Source organism: Gopherus flavomarginatus, chromosome 1 (assembly GCF_025201925.1).
Source record: "Gopherus flavomarginatus isolate rGopFla2 chromosome 1, rGopFla2.mat.asm, whole genome shotgun sequence".
In the NCBI taxonomy this organism is placed as follows: Eukaryota; Metazoa; Chordata; order Testudines; family Testudinidae; genus Gopherus; species Gopherus flavomarginatus.
In genome coordinates this window covers 204,542,350-204,565,800 of record NC_066617.1, presented here as the reverse complement: position 1 = coordinate 204,565,800, position 23,451 = coordinate 204,542,350, and the positions used below count along the sequence as shown (strand labels likewise).

The 23,451-nt window shown below is 43.8% G+C and overlaps 1 protein-coding gene across 2 annotated transcripts in view; it reads right to left on the bottom strand.

Annotated features, from left to right (window-relative positions):
* The window catches only part of MORC3 (MORC family CW-type zinc finger 3), a 46,599-nt gene extending 27,354 nt beyond the window's left edge, over positions 1-19,245 (bottom strand). For both annotated transcript variants that reach the window (XM_050929165.1, XM_050929174.1), the window contains exons 1-6: positions 19,121-19,245; positions 8,359-8,431; positions 5,541-5,673; positions 4,262-4,474; positions 3,806-3,952; positions 1,165-1,315 (exon numbers count right to left, since the gene is read on the bottom strand). In XM_050929165.1, coding sequence (XP_050785122.1) covers positions 1,165-1,315; positions 3,806-3,952; positions 4,262-4,474; positions 5,541-5,673; positions 8,359-8,431; positions 19,121-19,159 — 756 coding nt within the window. In that variant the 5' untranslated portion in view covers positions 19,160-19,245. The remainder of the gene's footprint in view (positions 1-1,164; positions 1,316-3,805; positions 3,953-4,261; positions 4,475-5,540; positions 5,674-8,358; positions 8,432-19,120) is intronic.
* Positions 19,246-23,451: the final 4,206 nt, after the last annotated feature.

The window sequence follows — 23,451 nt, the reverse complement described above, 5'->3', positions numbered from 1 at the left end:
AGAATAAATGCTGCTTAACAACAACCCTGATAATTACTTCCTGTTAAACATTTTGCCTGGAACTGAAATCATCCAACTGACTTGAACTGGATATTGACAACAGGATTGCCACTTACTGACTTTTTTGCCTGCAGTTCTACATGGAAAGACCCAGGCGCAGGCAGGTTTGCAGGGCTGCAGTTAGGGACAGAAGTGCTAGGATGTGTGAAGCCCAGACCCCAAGGTAGGCTGCAGACAGGGTTGCTGCTGCCGCCTAGATGCTGGGGGGCTGCATGATACCTCTCCCTGTCGTCTCTGGGCTGTGTCCTGCCCTTGCAATAGGGGCATGGCGTTGGCACTCCCAGCCACTTCCCCTGGCCACAGGCAGGTTTGCAAGTGGTGGCAAGGAGACGGACTGTTCCTTCACTGAGGAGACAAGCTGATATTGTGGCTTGCCTCATGGAAAAAGGAGAACCACCAGGGATGGTTGAAAAATAGTGAAAGGTCTTTGGGGGTGAACTTTGCTTTACAAGGCATTAAACAAGTCTAGATTCTATACTAAATAGTTAAATAAATCTAGGTTCTAAATGCATTATGATTTTATTTTATATGTAACCATTTGTTTCCAATATTTCTACTTGTTATCACTTGAATCTTTTTCCTTTGTTAAATAAACTTTTGCTTGTTTTCAATATAAACATATCTAAGTGCTGTCTGTTAAACAGAACAGTGATCTGAGGTGTAACTGGAAACTGCAGCGTACTGCAGCTGGGAGCACCAGAACTGTGAATACTGAGAGTTTCCAGAGGAACAGAGGCTGGGCACTAGGAAGACATTCATGGGCTTGGAGGTTGGACCACATCTATCACTAACCTGCAGAGACAGCAGAGCAAACATAGGCTGAGAAGGGAGTGCTTGTGTTGCCTATGACTTGCGGAGTCAGGGAGCTGACATACAGCCGGCACAGAACAAGGCTTCCTCACACTAAGGGCAGGTTGTAGTTAGGTGCCTCACAATCCTGGGCACCCCAGAGAAGCATCACAGACACATACTTCAAAAGCAAATGGATTGGCTTTAAAATATTTTATGGCCACTGCTGCTGTAGTATAATCATTCTCATTGAAAATAAATATTTGAAACTTACTTTCCAGCTTTGTCACTGTTTTAAGTAAACAGTATACCTACCCGTAGCGAATAGTCACTTTCGGGCACAATCTGGTCCTGTCTCTCTTGTTTTTTATACCCTCTTTTCCCTGTTGCTTCATCTAAATCTTCTGGAATTCTGATGTCATATTTATCCTTATCAAACTCGAGCTCTGTTTCTCCATCTTTATCTCTGAGAAAGGAAGTCCAAAATATAAATAAAATGAATTAAAAATAATTTAATATAAATTTAAAATTATAAATAAATAAACCCAACACAATTACTGAAGAAGGCAGGGTACCACAGAGGGGTGGAAGAGGAAAAATCTTAGCAGGCAAGTTTGTTTCAGCTGGAGATTCTAAAGTATGGTTTCCTCAAGAGTATGTTCCTTTTTAATCATAGTGCTCTAATATTTACAAGGTAACGCTGCAATGACATTCATTTATTCTAAATGAATCCTAACAATACTTCTACAGAAATACTTCCTAAAATACTCAAGGAGCTGACTGAGGAACTATCTGAATCATTAACTATTATCTTCGAAAACTCATGGAAGATGGAGGAGATTCCAGACTGGAAGAAGGCAAATACAGTGCCAATCTACAAAAAGGGGAATTGAGATAACCCAGGGAATTACAGACCCAGACCATAGTTATCAGTGGTTCACAGTCAAGCTGGAAGGGCATATCAAGTGAGGTCCTACAGGGATCCCTCCTGGGTCCAGTTCTGTTCAATATCTTCATAAATGATTTAGATAATGGCAGAGAGAGTACACTTAAAAGTTTTCAGACGATACCAAGCTGAGAAGGTTTGCAAGTGCTTTGGAGGATAGGATTAAAATTCAAAATGGAGAAATCATCTGAAACAAACAATAAAAAACAGTAAGGACAATGCAAAGTACTCCACTTAGGACGGATCAACTGCACACATACAAATTGGAAATGACTACCTAGAAAAGAGTACTGTGCAAAGGGATGTGGGGGTTACAGTGGATCACAAGCTAACTGAGAGTCCACAGTGTAACACTTGCAAAAAAGCAAACATCACTCTGGGATGTATTAGCAGGAGTATTGTGAGCACAACACAAGAAATAATTCTTCTGCTCTACTCTGTGCTGATTAGGCCTCAACTGGAGTATTTTGTGCAGTTCTGGGCACCTCATTTGAGAAAATATGTGGACAAATTGGAGAAAGCCCAGAGGAGAGAACAGGATATAAACTAGCCATCAACAAGTTTAGGCTTGAAATTAGGCAAAAAGGTTTCTAATCAGAGAACTGAAGTTCTGGTACAGCCTCCCAAGGCCAGTGATGGGGAGGGCTCTGAGTTACTACAGAGAATTCTTTCCCAGGTGAGTGGGGCAGGTTCTGCGGCCTGCAATGTACAGGAGGTCAGACTAGATGACCATGATAGTCCTTTCTGACCTTTAAGTCTCTGGGAGCAACAAAAATGATTGAAAGTCTAGAAAACATGACCTATTAGGGAAGATTGTAAAAAATGAGGTTTGTTTAGTCTGGAGAAGAGAAAAAGATGAGCAGGGAGTGGGGGGAATATGATAACAGTTTTCAATTCCAAAGAGACTGTTACAAAGAGGAGGGAGAAAAATTGTTCTCCTTAACCTCTGAGGATAGGAGAAGGAGCAATGGGCTTAAATTGCAGCAAGAGCGGTTTAGGCTGGACATTAGGAAAAACTTCCTGTCAGAGTAGTTAAGCCTTGGAACAAATCTCCTAGGAAGATTGGAGAATCTCTCTCGTTGGAGGTTTTTAAGGATAGGTTAGACAAACACCTGTCAGGAAGGGTCAGTTATTACTTAGTTCTGCCTTGAGTGCAGGAGACTGGACTCGATGATCTATTGAGGTCCCTTCCAGTCCTACATTTCTATAGGGCCCACTCCTGCAGAGGCACGTGGATGGAGAAGTTGACCTAACAAATTTGTTCTCTAATTTCTACTGACTTTCAGACTGTGACTAATTAAGCCTTTTATTTTGCTATGGTAAATTGTGTGGGAAAATTCTGGATTAGATACTGTAAGAGTCAACAAACTAGAATTAAACTTGAAAAGTTCCAGGCATTTTAAGTAGACTACTGCTAGGTCACAAGAAAGTTTAGTTAAGGAGCTGCCTGGTGTCTCACAAACAGCCATTCAAATATTAAAACAGATAGGATTTAGCAAGATATCACATTTTAGGGCTAGTTTACAACTGCAAGAGCTTTGCTAGTACAGCAATAACAAATCTCTCTAGCAGAGATCCAACTTATTCCAGCAAAAGTAATTCTTCTGCAGGCACAATTAAACTACCTCCTCAAAGGACATAAGCTATGCTGACAAAGGTCCTCTGCTTGTATTAACTGTCAAATACAGGATTTTTTGCTGGCATAACTAACAGACATAGCTATGCCAACAGAACGTTGTTGCATAGACCTGGCTTTAGACCCTTTGCCTCTGGCTATTTTACTTGCTCGGTCATGATAGTTCAGTGGCAGTGGATAAATGACCTTGTAACTCTCAAATGTATCCGTCCGATTCCACATGTTCCCACTAACTTACTCATGCTCATTAGCTTTATAGCTTTAGAGAGTAGTTCCACCAAGACTTCTAAAGTCTAGCTGCTTATCACCAAACTCATGCATAGTGAACACTTGTTTTAAGTTCACAAGTTACCAGACACTGGACTTCATCTTACCTTCTAAGGTTCCAAATGATGATTCTTGTTCCTTTTTTCCCCATGATAGCATCAAGCTCTGCCAATAATTTCTCCTCAGTAGAGAATAAAGAATGTGCCTGGATGGCCTTAAGGCTGGCTTTGTATTCTGGATTAATTATTTGCCGTAAGAACTAAGTTAAAGACTTAAACATTTCACAAATTAAAATAAATTTCTAGGTGAGCTTCTTTGGCACAGCCACAGTACTCAGGGCTCTCTCACTTAACAGGCCTCAGACACGTGTTATGCTGCTAGCTTACTGCTTTTATCCAACCCCATAGCCCTCCTCCTTCCTTATACATAAGGAGAACATCAGCACAACTGCAATTCCCATCTCTTGAGAGGGCAAGAAGCACACCTGAGAGGCTCTTCATATCCTACTTTTACACATGCAAGTTCTCTACTTTTTATGTTTGAAAATAGTCAAAAGGATATGTTGCATGTTAAATGATACTATAGGAACAATGACATGTTCTGCCTTTGTAGCTTCTAGGAAGGTCTGAGATAACAGGCCAACGCTCATGGTCTCTCCATTTTTGGTAAAAACAATCGCATCTTTTCCCAGGCGCATAGATCCTGATTTAAATCCATTTCCATACAGTCCCACTGGAACGCGGCCATTTATTGTAACTTTGTCACTGAAGCCAAAGCTGAAACACATTGTAAGAACATTTTGTAAAAAAGTGTAAACCCACAAAAGACTGATGTCAAAATAGGTTTAAACAGATTATGCTAATCCTTACTTCTGATATCAGTTGACTACAGCATAGCTAAAAACAATATTTGCTCAACAACCAGACAAAGGCTGAGGATCTGATTGAGGTTATAATGCTAAACTTCTCCCTAGTGTGATCTATTGCCATCTTTAAATATGTGTAAGGGGTATCATCTGTATGGAATTATACAAAAAGTCCTCCCAAAGCAGTCTAATAGTCAATTATATTTTAAAAGACTGAACTGGACCTTGGTGAACAGTTTTTCCACTTCTCTCAATTGCTTTTGCAATTATTTGTAAACAAAAAAGTCAACTTTGCATTAGTAAATGAGACAAAGGAGACATTTCATTAAAAGTGATGATCTGTAGATGTGCAGTGAATTTAGCATTAAGCCCTAACTCACAAGAAACAATACCTTAGAAAAAAATGTTAAAAGAAAATATATAACTGTTCATTACAGTTATTCCTCATTCCCTTAATTTTTCTACAATACCTTCAATTTTGAACAATGTGCAAAATCTGAATTCTATTACATTTCACCTACAACCCACTAAGTCAAAGAAGCAACTGTACAGTCATGTTGGCAGTTAATAGTACTGAGTTAACTACCTTTCAACTTTGGCTACCTGGGTTTATATTCACACAAACCTGAGTTGAGCATGTATGGCCTCCTCTTCTTCCCCTATCCTATTCCATTTAGGGACATTACAAAACCACATATTTCTGTATAGCTGCTGACTCAAAATAGAATCAGGAACAGACAAATGGAGATGTGTGATTCAGGAACAAAATATACTGCTGATCTTGATGAACACTTGACCAGCATCTGCCTATTGTTTGGATCTAGTTATTAATCTTAGTCTCGCTTTCACAAGCATTAAATTCATTTGCAGATTTGATATAAAAAAATATGCAGGAATGAGCAGAACATTAAAATCTGAAACTGAAAATTGGAATGATTGTGGGAGACCATAAAAATATCCACAAAACGGTTACCCACCTGAGCATTTTGTGCAATTTCTCTGAAGTCATGCCATTTCCATTATCAGTAAATGTCAAACATATGTTGCCCTTTATTACTGTTTTGTCTATCCAGATCTGTTTAGCATTCACATCTGGATCGTAAGCATTGTCTGAAAATCAGGGAAGTGTGAAATTAACAAGAGCACAAATTAAAATGCTATAGCATCCATACATTCAAAATACATCATTCTGCTGAAAGGCTTATATACCAAAACCGTCTGTGAAAATATTTTCCAGGTAAGTGGATTCAGCATGTCCCATCTCTACCTCATAAAATATTAAATTCCATACACTTCCTTCCCTGACGCTCCTTTTTAAATCAGTTAAAGCCATTTTTAAAAAAGTTAAAATATTGTACAAGGTCTACAAAATGAGTGGTTTATAGTTGTTGTTTTAGGATCAACCTTGAAAGTTAGTTCCCACTTAGTACACACCAATTTTTATAATCACTCATATGGATAGCCACCATATTATCTGGGCTGTTTGCTGATGACTTTTTACCACTAATCACTCAGAAAGATGTAGGGTTAAACTATGACTGCTTGTTGCCAAGTAGCTTTCAGACAGAAAGCTTTTCCAAAGACTAAAGTGGATCTGCCATTTAGGAACCACTTAAACTATTGCTGGCAGTGCTGATGAGCAGCTACTGGAATGGACCTACCACCTTGATTAAATGTAAACCCTACAGAATTTTAGTAATTTGCATTAAAGGCCCATTCTGAATTTGTGAGTGAACAAACGTGTAAAAGCAAAGGTGCATAACAAAGATGTCCTTTATAAATATATTTTGTCATTTTTAATTATGTACATTTCTTCATAGTGTATATATACAGTGGTACTTTGCAAAATTAATTTGTAGTAATACAATACCTCATTACAGCATCTGCCACAAACTCTAATTTGGGGTGAGGGGATACAATTTTTTCCTAGTGACTAGCACATAGTTTTGCAAAGCACCGAACAGTGAGATTTTGCTACTTTGTTTAAAAATTAGCATAAACCCTGAAACAAAAACCATAAACTGAAGACATACTTGATGATGAATGTCAATGCTAGAATAAAAAATGAATTTTAGTTTTATTTTCATCTCTTTGATGAAGTCATCAGATTATATATAAAATATGTAAAAGTTGATTAATAATCTTTTGTTTTGAGTCAATTTGGGGAGGCTAACACCCCTCCAACCCCCTAGCAGGAATATCAGATCACATTAAACTTGAATGAACTATAGTTTTAAATGTGTGCAATATGCCCAATGCATGTAGTCAAAAAGAATGAAATCATAAGAAGAGTTGTGTTAAACTTTCGGTGACCCTTCAAAATACTCGTGTTATATTATTTAAGGTCTGTGCTGAAGTAACAGAAATAAAACCTGGTTCATTGGGTACCAGGTACAGTAAGTAATTGTCTATATAAGTTTGTTAAATATATTATAAAAAACTGCTTCACCTGGCCTTAGCTAAGGTCCAATACTTGGCAATGACATCACTTGTTCATTAAAGAAAGTAAACATTGCTAATACCTGCCTGAACAAGTTGGAGCCAACCAATATGAGTATAAGCATCCCTGTAAGCCCTTTTGTAAATATTTTTAATCAAATGCTCATAAGTGGTGTTACTGTTTGGATATTTATTATTTAAGCTTTTAGACATATTTAGAGCAATTGCAGAAATACCATTGGACCTTCAGATTTAATAAAGGAATTTATGATTGAACTGCTGTCATGGTAGTATCCTATATTAATAATTTCAATACACACAGACCCCAAACTATTGCCTCTACAATACTGCCCCTGTTTATAGGTCAAGATATATCATATGTAAAATTCCACTCAAGACATCATCATAATCAAAAAAGGAAGAAAAAAATCTTGTTTTCCAGTACCTTGTATAAACAAAATGTTACTAATTTGCTGCCTATTAGGGAAAAAGCTAACCTATTTTTAAAAATCTAGATTGCAACGAATGATCTTCACACAAAACCAGATGCTAAACATTAAGGCTGGCCTCAGTTTCCTTCAAACCACCACTGAATGGCAATAGAAATGGGCAGTTTCTCCCACTCACCCTACTCCTAGGTTTCTCTTTAGTCCTTCTCAACTAGCTATGCTCCTAACTAAGCTGAACTGCAGTTCAGGAAAAGGGAGCACGTGGCTAACAAATAAGGTTATAAAATATTTTCTTGTTGGACAATCAAATATGAGATACAAACTATTCTGAGAAAATGTACCTTAAAAAAGATCTTCTAACACAAACTTCTAGCTTTTATAAAACTAGAAATTGTGAACAAAGATATAAAAGCGAAGTGCAGTTTGGCTTATTGGCAAGTATCTGTTATTACAAGTAGACAGGTCCAACATTTAAGTTTTGCTATTGAAAACTGAACAAAAGCCTAAGAAATGGTTTTATGGATTTTAAATGAGAAAAAAATGTCTTAAATTTGAACATTTCCCTAGCAATGTTCAAAACCTAAATTATACCACTGTGCTACTACAAGTGAACCTGACAGATCTACTTCTAAACAAAATAAACCACAAATAGCATACATCGCAAAAAAGTTTCTTTTTAAAATTATAATACACTGTATTAACACATGTAAGGAAGTTTCAAATATGACTAAATTGAAACTTTTGATTGCTCTCTATGTACCATAGAATCAAAATGTAAAACCTTATTTCCCCTCCACTTTCTATTAAATTCAGCTAAAATAATTATTGTAACTTTTAATGTCAAAGTCACTGCACAATTTAAACAAAAACAAAGGGGTCGAATATTCAATAAACAAAGCATTGATACCTATAAGTTCTGCAACTGCACTGAACGGCCAAGTGTGACTGGTAGAATTTGTGTGCAAGAACTTTGGACAAAGCTGAAACAAAAAACAAAAAAAGGTTAGTGTTAGCTCAGTTTGTTTCCTTCCACAATATAAAGTGAAAGACAATATGTATTAAATACTGTGACATTTACTTTAGCTATTTTATACAACAAATGTGTCAAGTTACCATACTTAAATATTGGATATATTCTTCAGATTTTTTTATCATCAATATTCTTCAAGAAAGTGACATGATCAGCAAGATTTAGCTCTTGTTGTTATGCTGTGTTCTGGACTAGAGTCCTCAAGGTCATCCTATGAAGTTGGTTTCTCTTTTTTGGAGAATATTACATTACTCCTGAGGGAGGTGCAGAGCTACATAGGGTGGCTAAGTGAGGACAGGGGAGGGGTACAGAGACACATAGGGACAGGGGAGTGGCTAGGTGAGGTCAAAGACACATGAGGACGGGGAGAGGGGGACAGGGGAGTGGCTGGGTGAGGGCACAGAGACATGGTGATGGGGCAGCGCACAGGGACAGGGGAGTGGCTGGTTCAGGGCTGAGACATGGTGATGGGAGAAGGACACAGGGACACACAGACGGGAGGGCTGAGTGAGGGCAGAGTCACATGGGGGAGGGAGTGCAGAGCTACACAGGGCCAGGGGAGTGGTTGGGTGAGGGCACAGACACACATGGGGGAGGAGGAGGGGTACAGGGACACAGAGGGCCAGTGGGATGGCTGGGTGAGAGTACAGAGACACATGGGGATGGGGGCATATGTGCCTGACTGAATGGGAGAGGCTAGAGATCAGCCAGGGTCTGCACGGGGGAAGCTCCCTGACAATCTCTCCTCACCCCTCACCCCCACACAAAAAAACCCAAAACCCTGTTCCATACTTTTCCCACCCATACCCAACAGCCCTCCAAGTTCACTCCCAGGCTCCTTCCCAGCAATTTATTTCCTTCTCCTTCAGCTCCTCCATTACCCCTAACTCCCCAAGCCTTTGCACTGCTTCTGAGGGGTGCAGGAAATACGGTTCTGTATTGTAGTTTAAATGAATTATTACTCCGAGTTCTGTATTAATATGCCTAGTAAGGAATCTATTTGTCAAAAAACATTTCCTGACTCTTGTCTGTATTGCTACAGACATACTTGCTGACAGATATTTTGAAATAAATGACCAAAAATAATTGAAACTGGTGTGATTATATTCTGCATATTTTATTTGTCAAAATAACAATTTTGCAGAATTTTAAAATATTGTGTGCAGAATTTAATTTTTTGGCCCAAATTCCACCATGTGTATTACATGTAACAAACTGCAATTACATGCCCACTGACAGTAGAGGTCATCAGAGGAACCAAACCTCAGCTCTCCAGCACAAGCCTCAATCACCTGAGCTAAAAGAATAATCTTTAGCTTTAGGTATGTAACAAGAACTTATTCTTAATGGGGGAAACCACCAAGAGGAGCAATACACTGGCTTAGGCTTTGTCTATACTACAAATGCTTTGCCAGTATAGCTATAACAGGGGAGTGCCATAGTGCAGACATAGCATATACTGACAGATGGAGTTTTTCCACCAGAACTGTAACATCACCTTTCCGAACAACATTAGCTATGCCGACAGAAGCACCCTTCTGCCAGCATAGTTGCATCTAAACTGGAGTTTTTGGTGGCCTGACTGTGTTGACAGGGGGTACCGTTTTTTCACATACCTGAAAGACGCCTCTCCCAACTAAACTTTGCAGTATAGACCTGCTCTTAGTGTGTACAATCATGTCCCTGTAGTAACTGGGTCTGTTTAGTGAAGGCTTATTTACCCCTAACCAAATAGCTCCTTTAGGTCAAGCAGTGGTGACTCATGGTTTGGATAGTCAAGCTCCTAGATTCTATCCCTACCAATGACCAGAACAGCTATACCAGGAAACCCTTTCTAGTGTACACAAGGCCTAAGTAACCATGAGCTAGTCACCCTGTCCGTTATCCCCACAGATACTATGCTGTTGACTTTCTGCCAAGCAGAGCAGAAATCAGGACCTTGTAGGTCAGTTTTCTGTTTGAAGTGGAGTCAGGTATTTTCTTCAGGTAACTTGTTTATACAAAACGCACATCAATCCTATTTCCTTGAATGGGGGTAGTAAATGGCAGATAAGCAACTCTTCCTTGCAGAAACCTCAAGTAAAGCATTTCTGCCTGTTTCCAGGACACACTCACCAATATAACTGCTTAATTTCTGAGACACTTTCTCTCCCTAAACACCCCTGCATTTCTATGAGGGCAAGTCTACACTACAAACTTGCAGTGGCACAGCTGCACCAATGCAGCTATTCCAAAGTAGCACTTCTGGCACAGACATTCTAAGCCAATGGGAGCAAGCTCTCCCATTGACTTAACTCCATTGCCATGAGGGGCAGTACCTATATTGGTGAGAGAGCTCGCCTGCTGACACAGCGCTGTCTACACCAGTGCTTAGGTTAGTATACCTATGTCACTCAGTGGTGTGGATTATTCACACCCCCGAGTGACAGTTATACCGAAGTAATTCTGTAATGTAGCCCAGGGCAGAGAAAGTCCTAGGTCATGGCTACACTAGAGTTGCAGCGCTGGTGAGGGGGTTACAGTGCTGCAACTTAGGATGTGGCCACACTTGCAAAGCACAGCCAGCGCTGCAACTCCCTGATTGCAGCGCTGGCTGTACACCCGGTCGAGCCTCGGGTGTAGCGATTCCAGCGCTGGTGATCCAGCGCTGGTCAGCAAGTGTGGACCCCACCAGCGCTTTTATTGACCTCCGGGGTATAAGGAGGTATCCCAGAATTCCTGTCCACAACAAACCGGAAGGAAGGGGGAGCTCAGAGTTCAGCCAAACTGCTTATTTAAAAAACAAATACAACTCCTGTTTGCTGAGTGAGCGGAGGCAGGCAGGGGAATTACTTTGGAATGTTCACAGCTGTTTGCTTGAAGAGAGAAACAGCACGCTCACACGGCAGAGGAGGAGGGGGAAGTCCATGTTGAGCAGATGCTTATCTGGTCTGACGGCTATTTAGGAGTGCATAATTTGCATTTAGTGAATGAGAGAGGGGTGGGGGAAGGAGTCAGAACTTTTAAAATGATTGAAGGTAAGCACTGTATGTCTTCCAGTCCTTAGAACTTGCAAGGCAGGGAGCTGAGAACAGTGTCAGCTCCAAAAATCCAATCTCTCTGTCTCCCCCACGCTCCCTGTCACATTCCACCCCACCCCCCTCTTTTGAAAAGCACGTTGCAGCCACTTGAATGCTGGGATAGCTGCCCACAATGCACCACTCCCAACAGCGCTGCAAATGTGGCCACACTGCAGCACTGGCCCTACACAGCTGTACAAACACAGCTGTAACTACCAGCGCTGCAGAACTGTAAGGGCTTGTCTACATCAGAAAGTTGCAGCGCTGGTGAGGGAGTTACAGCGCTGCAACTTTGAAGGTGTACACATCTGCAGGGCACCACCAGCGCTGCAACTCCCTGTTTGCAGCGCTGGCCGTACTCCCGTTTTGTCTCGGGTGTAGAGGATCCAGCGCTGGTGATCCAGCGCTGGTAATCCAATGTAGACACTTACCAGCGCTTTTCTTGACCTCCGTGGAAGGAGGAAGCCTCTGGTAATCAAGCTGGTCTCCTTTCCCGGTTTGCTCTCTCGTTCCCGGAGCCCCGAGCAAGCAGGTCTCCTTCCCTGCGGTTTGCTGGGTGGCTCCGGGAACGCGAGAGCAAACCGCGGCGAAGCGGGTCTCCTTTCCCGGTTTGCTCTCTCGTTCCCGGAGCCCCGAGCAAGCAGGTCTCCTTCCCTGCGGTTTGCTGGGTGGCTCCGGGAACGCGAGAGCAAACCGCGGCGAAGCGGGTCTCCTTTCCCGGTTTGCTCTCTCGTTCCCGGAGCCCCGAGCAAGCAGGTCTCCTTCCCTGCGGTTTGCTGGGTGGCTCCGGGAACGAGAGAGCAAACCGCGGCGAAGCGGGTCTCCTTTCCCGGTTTGCTCTCGCGTTCCCCGAACCGCCGAGCAAGCAGGTCTCCTTCCCTGCGGTTTGCAGGGGGGTTCGCGGAACGCGAGAGCAAACCGCGGCGAAGCTCGTCTCCTTTCCCGGTTTGCTCTCGCGTTCCCGGAACCCCCCTTGAAGCCGCCCAACAGCGCTGCAGTGTGGCCACATCTAACACCACTTGCAGCGCTGGTTGCTGTAAGTGTGGCCACTCTGCAGCGCTGGCCCTATACAGCTGTACTAATACAGCTGTAACAACCAGCGCTGCAAAACTTTAGATGTAGACATGGCCTAAGTGTAGCCATGGCCTTAGTCCCACACTGCTCAGGGAGACCGTAAGGCCCGAAAGCTGAGCCATCAATACTTTTACACAGCAACTCTGCAACACAAAGGCAGCTTAGAAAGGTCTAATCACCTGCACAAAGAACTGATTTAGCTCACACAATATCCTTAATGACTTTCAGGGAGTGAAGTATCAGAGGAGTAGCCCTGTTAGTCTGGATCCGTAAAAAGTGACAGAGTCCTGTGGCACCTTATAGCGCACGTCCAGACTAACCCGCGGCATCGGCGGGTTAAAATCGATTGCTCGGGGATCGATATATCGCGTCTAGTCTGGACGCGATGTATCGATCCCCGAGCGCGCTTACATCGATTCCGGAACTCCATCAACCCGAACGGAGTTCCGGAATCGACACGGAGAGCCGCGGACATCGATCCCGCGCCATCCAGACGGGTGAGTACCTTGATTTTAGAAATTCGACTTCAGCTATGTTATTCCCGTAGCTGAAGTTGCGTATCTAAAATCGATTTTAATATCTAGTCTGGACGTGGCCATAGACTAACAGAAGTATTGGAGTGGGTATTCACCCACGTATTGGAGCATAAGCTCTATAGCCACTCCAATATGTCTAGTATCAGAGGGGTAGCCGTGTTAGTCTGGATCTGTAAAAGCAGCAAAGAATCCTGTGGCACCTTATAGACTAACAGACGTTTTGGAGCATGAGCTTTCGTGGGTGAATGCATCTGACGAAGTGGGTATTCACCCACGAAAGCTCATGCTCCAAAACGTCTGTTAGTCTATAAGGTGCCACAGGATTCTTTGCTGCTTTTCCAATATGTCTGTTAGTCTAAAAGGTGCCACAGGACTCTTTGTCGCTTCCTTCAGGGAGTGGTTATTGCATGAAATCTTTAACTTCCTATGGAGAGCTTAATCCTGGGTACTTTTAGATTTTTGTATATGTATATGTACACACACACCTCTAACGGGCAAGCCACTAGTGCTATAATACTAAAAGGTTGTCCAATGAAAGATATTACCTCACCCAACTTTGTCTCTAATAACATTGCTCATCCCACATGAATGTTGTAAAGCTTGTTTGAAAAGCAATTTTTACATACATGGAAGAGTTAAATGGAACCCAATGCACATAACAGGAACACATCCTCATGAGGCATATGCTCCAACCCTTTTCTATTGATTAAATTAAAACTCAGGCACTGTCCAGCAGAACTCAAAGGTTTAACATGTCTTTGGCCTTGTCTTCACTGCAAAGTTAACTTGAGTTATACTTGAGCATCACACATAAAACCCCTTAATTAGAATGCAGTGGTGCTTTTAACTCAAAATGGCAGGCCCAAGAGATATAGGTTACCACAGAAGTGAACACAGCTCATCAACCGTTCAACTACTGAAGTCTGGACGCAGGCGAGCTTCACTGGGTGCCACCATTAGTCCAATGCCTTCCAACAATTTTCCCTGTGTTCCCAGAAAGGACAGATAAGTTCTCTCACAATGCACTAAGGGTATGGCTACACTTGCAACTTCAAAGCGCTGCCTGGGAGCACTCCCACAACAGCGCTTTGAAGTGCGAGTGTGATCACAGCGCCAGCGCTGGGTGCAGGTACCTCCCAGCGCTGGGGAAAGCGCTCCCAGCGCTGGGGCACTGTTTACACTGGCGCTTTACAACGCTGCAACTTGCTGCGCTCAGGGGGGTGTTTTTTCACACCCCTGAGCGAGAAAGTTGCTGCGCTGTAAAGCACCAGTGTAGCCAAGGCCTAAGAAATAATTCATAAAGCAGCTTAAATTTCTACATTGCTAAGAATCACAGAATTACCCCCAGAAGTTGTAGCACTAATCAATGAGTGAGTATAGTAACTCCTCACTTAATGTCATCTCAGTTAATGTTGTTTTGTCACTGATCTATTATAGAACATACTCACTAAAAATTGTGCACTGTTTGCATATAACGTTGTTTGGCCGCCGCCTGTTAGTGGGTAGGGGCTTGGAACAAGGGTGAGCCGGCAGCCTCCCATTAGGTTCCCTCCAACCCACCCCATGGATCAGCAACTCCCTGCTCCTTCCTTGTGCCTCCTGCCTGCAGGGCTGCATCCTCACTCTCCCTCCCCCTCCCCTTAACCTCCTGAACACCGTGAAACAGCTGACTGCTGTGGGCAGGAGGCACAAGGAAGGAAGGGGGAGGCTGCACTAACTGAAACCTCTCCAGCGCATCATCAAGGATCTACAACCTACCCTGAAAGATAATCCCTCACTCTCACAGACATTGGGAGACAGGCCAGTCCTCGCTTAGACAGCCCCCCAACCCAAAGCAAACACTCACCAGCAACTACACACCACACAACAAAAACACTAATCCAGGAACCTATCCTTGAAACAAAGCCCCTTGCCAACTCTGTCCACATATCTATTCAAGGGACACCATCATAGGACCTAATCATAGCCACACCATCAGGTTCACCTGCACATCTACCAATGTGATATATGCCATCATGTGCCAGCAATGCCCCTCTGCCATGTACACTGGCCAAACCAGACAATCTCTACGCAAAAGAATAAATGGACACAAATCAGACTTCAAGAATTATAACATTCAAAAACCAGTTGGAGAACACGTCAACCTCCCTGGACACTCAATTACACACCTAAAAGTCGCAATTCGTCAACAAAAAAAACTTCAAAAACAGACTCCAAGGAGAAATTGCAGAACTGGAATTAATTTGCAAAATGGACACCATCGAATTAGACCTGAATAAAGACTGGGAGTGGATGAGTTATTACACAAACTAAAACCTATTTCCCCACGCTAATTTTTCCCTCTACTGTTACTCACACCTTCTTGTCAATTGTTTGCAATGGTCCACTCTGATTACCACTACAAAAGTGTTTTTTCCTCCTGCTGATAATAGCCCACTTTAGTTGATTTGTCTCAGAGATGGTAAGGCAACCCTCATCTTTTCATGTTCTCTGTGTGTGTGTATATATATATCTGATGAAGTGGGTTTTAGTCAACAAAAGCTTAAGCTCAAATAAATTTGTTAGTTTCTAAAGTGCCATGAGTACTCCTCGTTCTTTTTACTCTTATAAGTTACATTTTCCCCTCTGTTCCAACTTTATAAGCTTAATTCTGCTCATCTTTATTTTCCACTTGTTTATGACAGATGGAATCTGGAATTTTCAATTGTATTATCTCACACACCTTACAAACTTTTTCTAGCTTTGTACATAACAGTCCAGATGAAAATAAATTGCGGAGCCATCTGCACTAACAGTACGTACCTAGCACAAAATGCATATTTAGCAAACTTCAACAGAACATACATCTTGCTTTTGACAGATTCTGCATATACAAAGAACAGAGATTACAACAATTTAAAGACTAGTGAATTTCCACAATAAAACTGAGCATGAATATGAAAGATTCTGGGAGATTTTAACTAGTTCAATGCACTGACAATGTGAACATTTGAGACTATAAATGTTTATCTTCTTTCACCTATTCAGTTCCATACTTCTAAATAAATAGGTTTCTGAATCTTCATCTTCCTAACTATAATTTTACTTCATAGATACAGTAGTAACGTTAGCAAAACTTCCATTCTAAAAAAATTCAGAGCCACTATAGATTTTATTAAGTTACTTCTGCAAACAACACAGCTGATTTTTGAAAATAAGATTTGTTTGTTTTGATTATCTTATACATTGTATTTGAATGGTATTTAATTGTGCATGAAGTTTTAGAATCACTTTTCTTTTGGAAGGACCCAAATATTAGAAAACAAAAATAATACTAGGGATGCCAACTGTTTAATCACCAAAAAAAAAACAAAAAACCCCCCCAAAACCAAAAACTCTTGCCCTGCCCTGTTCCCCAAGGAACTGCCCTACACACTCCATCCCCCCTCCCTCCATCACTTGCTCTCCCTCACCGGGCTGGGGTAGAGGGCTGGAGACCAGGGGGGATGCATGCTCTGGGTTGCGGTTGAGGGGCTCAGAATGTGGGAGGGTCTCTGGGCTGAGCCTGGGGTAGGGGTGCAGAACAGGGTGCGAGGTGCAAGTTCTGGGAGGGAGTTTGGTCTCAGGGATGGGGCAAAAAGTTTGGATGCAGGAAGGGCCTCCAGGTGGAGAGGGTGAGGGATCCCATCGGGAGGCACTTACATCGGGCACTTACCTCGGGAAGCGCCACAGCGGGGCTAAGACAGGCTCCCTGCCTGCTCTGGCGCCACACCATTCCTGGAAGCAGCAAGCACATCTCTACGGCGCTTGGGTGAGGGGAAGCGGGCTCCATGCTCTGCCTACATCCACAAGAACCACTCCTGCAGCTCCCATTGGCCACAGCTGCCAGATAATGGGAGCTGCAGAGTCAGCACTTGCACAGCACACGGAGCCCCTCCCATACCCAGGGGCCACAGGGACATGCTGGCCGCTTCCAAGTGCATTATGGCACTAGGGCAGATAGGGAGTCTGCCTTAGCCCCGTTGCAGCTCCCAACTTTTACTGGCCTAAAATCTCCCAGTTTGGTTTGAGTAGCCTCTGGGATACAGAACCTGATGCCAGGAGACTCCTAACAAAACCGGGAGAGTTGGCAACCCTAAATATTACTAGCCATTTTTAAACATCCAGAACTTCGAAGTGATTTGGTCAACTGGTTTTAGCCCTTGGTTATAGCCACAGCCATGGACAATGCTAGTGCCACTATCATGGTTAGCTGTGCCTTTGACACCCTACTCATCTCTCTGTGAGTCTGCTTCTCAGGTTTCATTCCTTCTCCCCTGGACAATACTGCTATTCTCCCACTCACAGAATGGGTCCTAGGCTACAGTAGCCTGCATATCAACTGTGTTCACCCAACAGATCTGACTAGTTTGGTGCCTACTGTCCTTCCTCTGGGAATCTGTGACCAATGGATTGCAGTGGCCCAAAACGAGGTTTCTTAAAACAAAGTATTCTTTAGTCCCAACAGTGGGAACACAAAGAATAGCATAAGAGGAAAAAGTTTTTTTTTAAAACAGAAGCTCTACATGCCTCTCTTATCTAAACCCAAGTTCTGTTGGTGAGACAGACAATCTTTAAAGCTACACACAGCTCTTTTTCAGATCTGGGAAAGGTATTGAGCCCTAGTCTACACTAGGGACTTATGTGGTTATAACTATGTCACTCAGCAGTACAGTACACACCAAACTTCCTGTGTACACAGCACTATGAGAACAGGAGGGCTTCTGCCTCCAGGTACCTGTACCTGAAGTGCAGACACGCCTTCAGAGTGTCACAACTAAATACAAGACAGCTCAACATAAATTGTTAGCACGTATTCTAAGGGACCATTCAAGGTGAAGTGGCCCATTAACACCCATATGTCATATGACAAAAAGTAGGGTTTGTGGTTACAGATTACTGTAATAAGCCATGAAGCCAGTGCCTTTATTACAACCATGATTTTTAGTGTTTAACAAAATTATGAATTTAAGCTCTCACTCATCTTTTGGAAGTGTTGTGCAGGTTTCCTTTGAGGATAACAATTGGTAAGTCAGATATAGAGAGATTACTTTATGAAAAGTGTTCACCACAACTGATATGGCATTTGTCTCTTTTCTTTGTCCAAAAGAAGTTGGTCTAATAGAAGATCTATTACCTTGTCCACCTCGTGTCTCTAATACCATAGGACCCACACAGCTACAACAATTCTGCATAGTATCTATGCCTTTCCATCACATGAGAAGGACACAGGAAAGCCTAGCTGTTTAATAACTCTGCAAGTGTCTGTGGGTGCCAACAGGTTTCCCCTGAGGAGGTCCCTGACAATTGCCTACCCCACTGAATGATCATGTTCTTTTAAGTCTAGCCAGTGTTTTTGTTCTCCGCCGCCTCCCAATCTCGGGCTTCCTGCCCAAACCTGTCCTGTGACCTCCATAGGCAGGGCCAGAGCATCAAATCGAAAGGCGTTTGCAGTGTCTCCCAAGTCCCCCTCCCCGAAACACTTGAGGGACGCCTCAGCTCAACTCATTACCTCGCCCTCCTGTTTCCAAACAGCCCCGATGACACCGCCCACAATAGCCATGCGACGACCATCCCCGCGGCCAGATGGGCACAGAGCGCCGAGCCCCTCCCGCACAGCCACCCCCCCACTAGCAGAGGGTGGAAACGCCCCTCCAGGGCCCTTCCCCGCCCACTCGGACTCCCCAGGGCGGCGCGGACCGAGCCCCCGGCCCGTCTCTCGGGACCCGCCAGGAGGCTCCGCGGTGTTTTGGTTTTCGGAAGCGCAGGTTTCCCTGCTGGGGCCAGACCTCCGCCCGCCCCCCCGCCAGGCTCGGCCGCACACGGCTCGGTCGGGGGGTGCGGGCGGCTGGAGCAGCAGCAGCGGCCCCCAGGGAACGCACCCGAGGCACCAGGGGGAAGGCGGGAGAAACCAACGCAGTCCCCCGCAAGGGCGCCCGACCGCCCGCTCACCGCGCTGAGGCGAATCCCGCTCTGCGTCTGCGCCGCCATCTTAGCTCCGGTGCAAAACTAGCGCAGCAGCGGAACCATCCCGCTCCCGTCCCAACCCGCGCCCCTCTCCGCCTCGAGCACTTCCGGGGCGGGGCCGACCACTTCCGGCCCGAGTTGGGGGCGGGGCTGGGCGCTGAGGGAGAGCCGCGAGGCGTCAGCCCCGCCCCCGCCTGGGGGAGTGGGGCGAGGCGCGGAGACTTCGGCTGTTCGTGCCCACAGCTCGTGCGCAGCTGCGGGGCGGGAAGGCTGCAGGAGTCGGGTTCAGCCTGTCCCGCACACGCCCCTGCCTGCATCTCCTTGGGTACATCCCCCGGTGCAGTCTCTGCTCCTCCATACACACAGCCTGGGTCCAGCCATGTTCCTGCCCATATAGTCCTGCATACGCCCTATACACACACACCCCCACCCGTCCTGTGGCCACACACTCCCCTGTACACATCCACCCTATATCCCCTGCATGCCCACGCTGTGTGCACACCGACCCCTGCATGCCAACACCCTGTGCACACCCATCTCCACACACAACCTGCATGCACTACCCTCATATCCCCTGCATGTGCACATCCAACCCCACATACCCTGTAGACACACCCTGTACACTCTCACCCCACATTCCCTGCACGCACACCCTCATACACATCCCCCCCACATCCCTTGCATACACACACCTTTGTACACATCCCCTGCGCACACACCCTCGTACACATCCACCCCCACGTTCTTTGCACACACACATACCCTGTGCACACACCCACCGACATCTCCTGCACACACACATCCTGTGCAGACCCAGCGCCACCTGCCTTGCATGCACACACCCTGTACACATCCATCCACACATTCCCTGCACACACACACACTCTGTGCACAGACTCAGGCACATTGTTTGAATGTTGCCACATTCAAGGTTTTCCTGTGGAATTGGGCTTTTTAATGCATGCCAGTTATATTTTTTGAGCAGTCACAGGTTGCAGTATTTTGAGCAAGTTTGCTTATAGTCTGCTACATTTGGGGCTAATTAAATTTAATTAGATGAAATATATATATATATACTTGTGGCACGTTAGAGACTAACAAATTTATTTGCGCAGTTGGAGGCTGAAGGTGACGGCTAGTGCCGTCCTGTTACTTTCTTTGTTGGGCCTGTCCTGGAGTAGGTGCTATGGGTACCTGCATGGTCCCACAGTATGCCAACATTTTTATGGCTGACTTAGAACAAGGCTTCCTCAGCTCTCGTCCCCTAACACTCCTAATCTACTTATGCTACATTGATGACATCTTCATCATCTGGACCCATGGAAAAGAAGCCCTTGAGGAATTCCACCATGATTTCAACAATTTCCATCCCACCATCAACCTCAGCCTGGACCAGTCCACACAAGAGATCCACTTCCTGGATACTACAGTACTAATAAGCAATGATCACATAAACATCACCTTAAACCGGAAACCTACTGACAGCTATACTTACCTACATGCCTCTAGCTTTCATCCAGACCACATCACATGATCCATTGTCTACAAACACATTTGCCCCAATCCCTCAGACAGAGACAAACACCTACAAGATCTCTATCAAACGTTCTTAAAACTACAATACGTAGCTGCTGAAGAGAAGAAACAGATTGACAGAGCCAGAAGAATACCCAGAAGTCACCTATTCCAGGACAGGCCCAACAGAGAAAGTAACAGAATGCCACTAGCCATCACCTTCAGTCCCCAACTAAAACCTCTCTGGTGCATCCTCAAGGATCTACAACAGGGATTCTCAAACTAGGGGTTGGGGCCCCTCAAGGGATCGCAAGGTTATTACATGAGCGGGGGGGGGTCGGGAGCCGTCAACCTCTACCCCAAACCCCGCTTTGCCTCCAGCATTTATAATGGTGTAAAATATATAAAAAAGTGTTTTTAATTTATAAGAGGGGGTGGCACTCAGAGGCTTGCTATGTGAAAGGGGTCATCAGTAAAAAAGTTTGAGAGCCAATGATCTACAACCTATCCTGAAGGACAATCCCTCACTCTTGCAGATCTTGGGAGACAGACCAGTCCTTGCTTGCAGATAGCCCCCCAACCTGAAGCAAATACCAGCAACTACACACCACACAACAAAATCACTAACCCAGGAACCTATCCTTGCAACAAAGCCAGTTGCCAACTTTGTCCACATATCTATTCAAAGGACACCATGATAGGACCTAATCACATCAGCCACAACATCAGAGGCTCGTTCACCTACACATCTACCAATGTGATATATGCCATCATGTGCCAGCAATGCCCCTCTCTCATGTACCTTGGCCAAACCGGACAGCCTCTACACAAAAAAATAAATGGACATAAATCAGACGTCAAGAATTATAACTTTCAAAAACCAGTTGGAGAACACTTCAATCTACCTGGTCACTCAATTACAGACCTAAAAGTTGCAATTCTCCAACAAAAAAGTTGCAAAAACAGACTCCAAGGAGAAACTGCAGAACTGGAAGTAATTTGCGAATTGGACACCACTAAATTAGGCTTGAATAAAGACTGGGAGTGGATGGGTCATTACGCAAAGTAAAAACAATTTCCCCATGCTAATTTTTCCCCTACTGTTACTCACATCTTCTTGTCAACTGTTTGAAATAGGCCATTCTGATTATCACTACCAAAGTTTTTTTTTCTCCTTCTGATAATAGCGCACCTTAATTGATTAGTCTCATTAGAATTGGTATGGCAACACCATTTTTTCATGTTCTCTGTGTATATATATCTTCCTACTGTATTTTCCACTGCATGCATCTGATGAAGTGGGTTTTAGCCCATGAAAGCTTATGCCCACATAAATTTGTTAGTCTCTAAGGTACCACAAGTACTCCTTGTTCTTTTTGCTGATACAGATTAACACGGCTACCACTCTGAAACCTATATAAATATACTGTGTCAGGAGTGAGCTGGATATGCAGGGCCTTTGTCATGGCCTCTTCCTGCCGGGGGGTTTCATGTCCACATCCCAGGACCAAACTGCCTGGCTCTGGGTCCCTGACTGGTGAGTGCTGAGGAGAGCAGGTGGGGACTGGGTTCTGCAGGCACATGTGGGAGTGACCAGGCACCTCACTGTTCTGATCCCCTCTCTGCTCTTGGTGGCCTTTGCTACAAGCAGAGGACATTTGGGCTCCTCTAAGGGCTCATTTTAGCTCAATATCTCAGAGTGCTTTGAAGACGCCACATTTGCCATCACTCATATAAATGTGAATCCCATTTTACAAATGGGATTATTAAAGCTGTGAGAAATTAACGATTCTGTAAGCTTAGACTTTTAAAATAAAATCATGTTTTTGGCAGAGACTATTGTTCTGAATTTTTAATTTTTTTCCCACAGGTCTTTTAAAAGAGTATTTCTGCTTTGTTTAATGTCCATGATGGTCTCTTCAGCAAGATAGAAACTGATTATACAGGTACTGTATACACTGATACTACCTATACACAAAGTACGGTCTAATGCACAAAACAAACTGAAAAAGAAAAAGAGAAACTTTTTTTGGTAACTTCTTTCAGTTAAAAATATCTTAGGTGTTATAAACAACTGTACAATGCTGTCTGTAAGTAGACTTGCCAGGGTTACACTGTGAATCACTGAATTGAAACTAAGAGAGCAAGTCAGGAATTGAAACAGAGAGAGATGAGTCACGGTTCTTTGTTATAATTGGTAGATGTACTGCTTTGTAGTGTATACTTAGAGCATCAGCAAAACATATCTCCTGCTGTGTGTACTGTTTAAAATTATGAACCTTATCCCTGGTTTACTGGGTATGCACTTTCCTTTCCTAATGGAGAATGGAAAGAAAAGCAATTGACAAGTTTGTCTGAATATTTTGCCTGGTGGCTGTCATATAAAACTGTGATTTGGGTGAGGGAAACTATAGAGAGCCTGTTAAACACATTTGTCACCAAAGGGAGAGAGTCTTACAATTTCCTAACACATTTATCACAAAGGATGGAGTTGTCCTTGTGACGTTATTGACAGGAATTGTGACCATATAGATCACTGTTGCACCTGGTCTTGTACAGAGGAGGCCAAGTGGGGTGTCTCTGGAAAGGTTGTAGTTTGCTGGTTATAATTATACTGTCTGTAAGTGTGTATCATTTTTGCATTTGAAGTTATGAATATTGGCTATGTACTTGTTTGATTTTAAGTAGCCTCAGTGAAGTATTTGGTCAGCTTCTTGAGAAAAGACTATTCTCAGGGTATGTCTACATCTACAATTTTGCAGCGCTGGTTGTTACAGCTGTATTAGTACAGCTGTATAGGG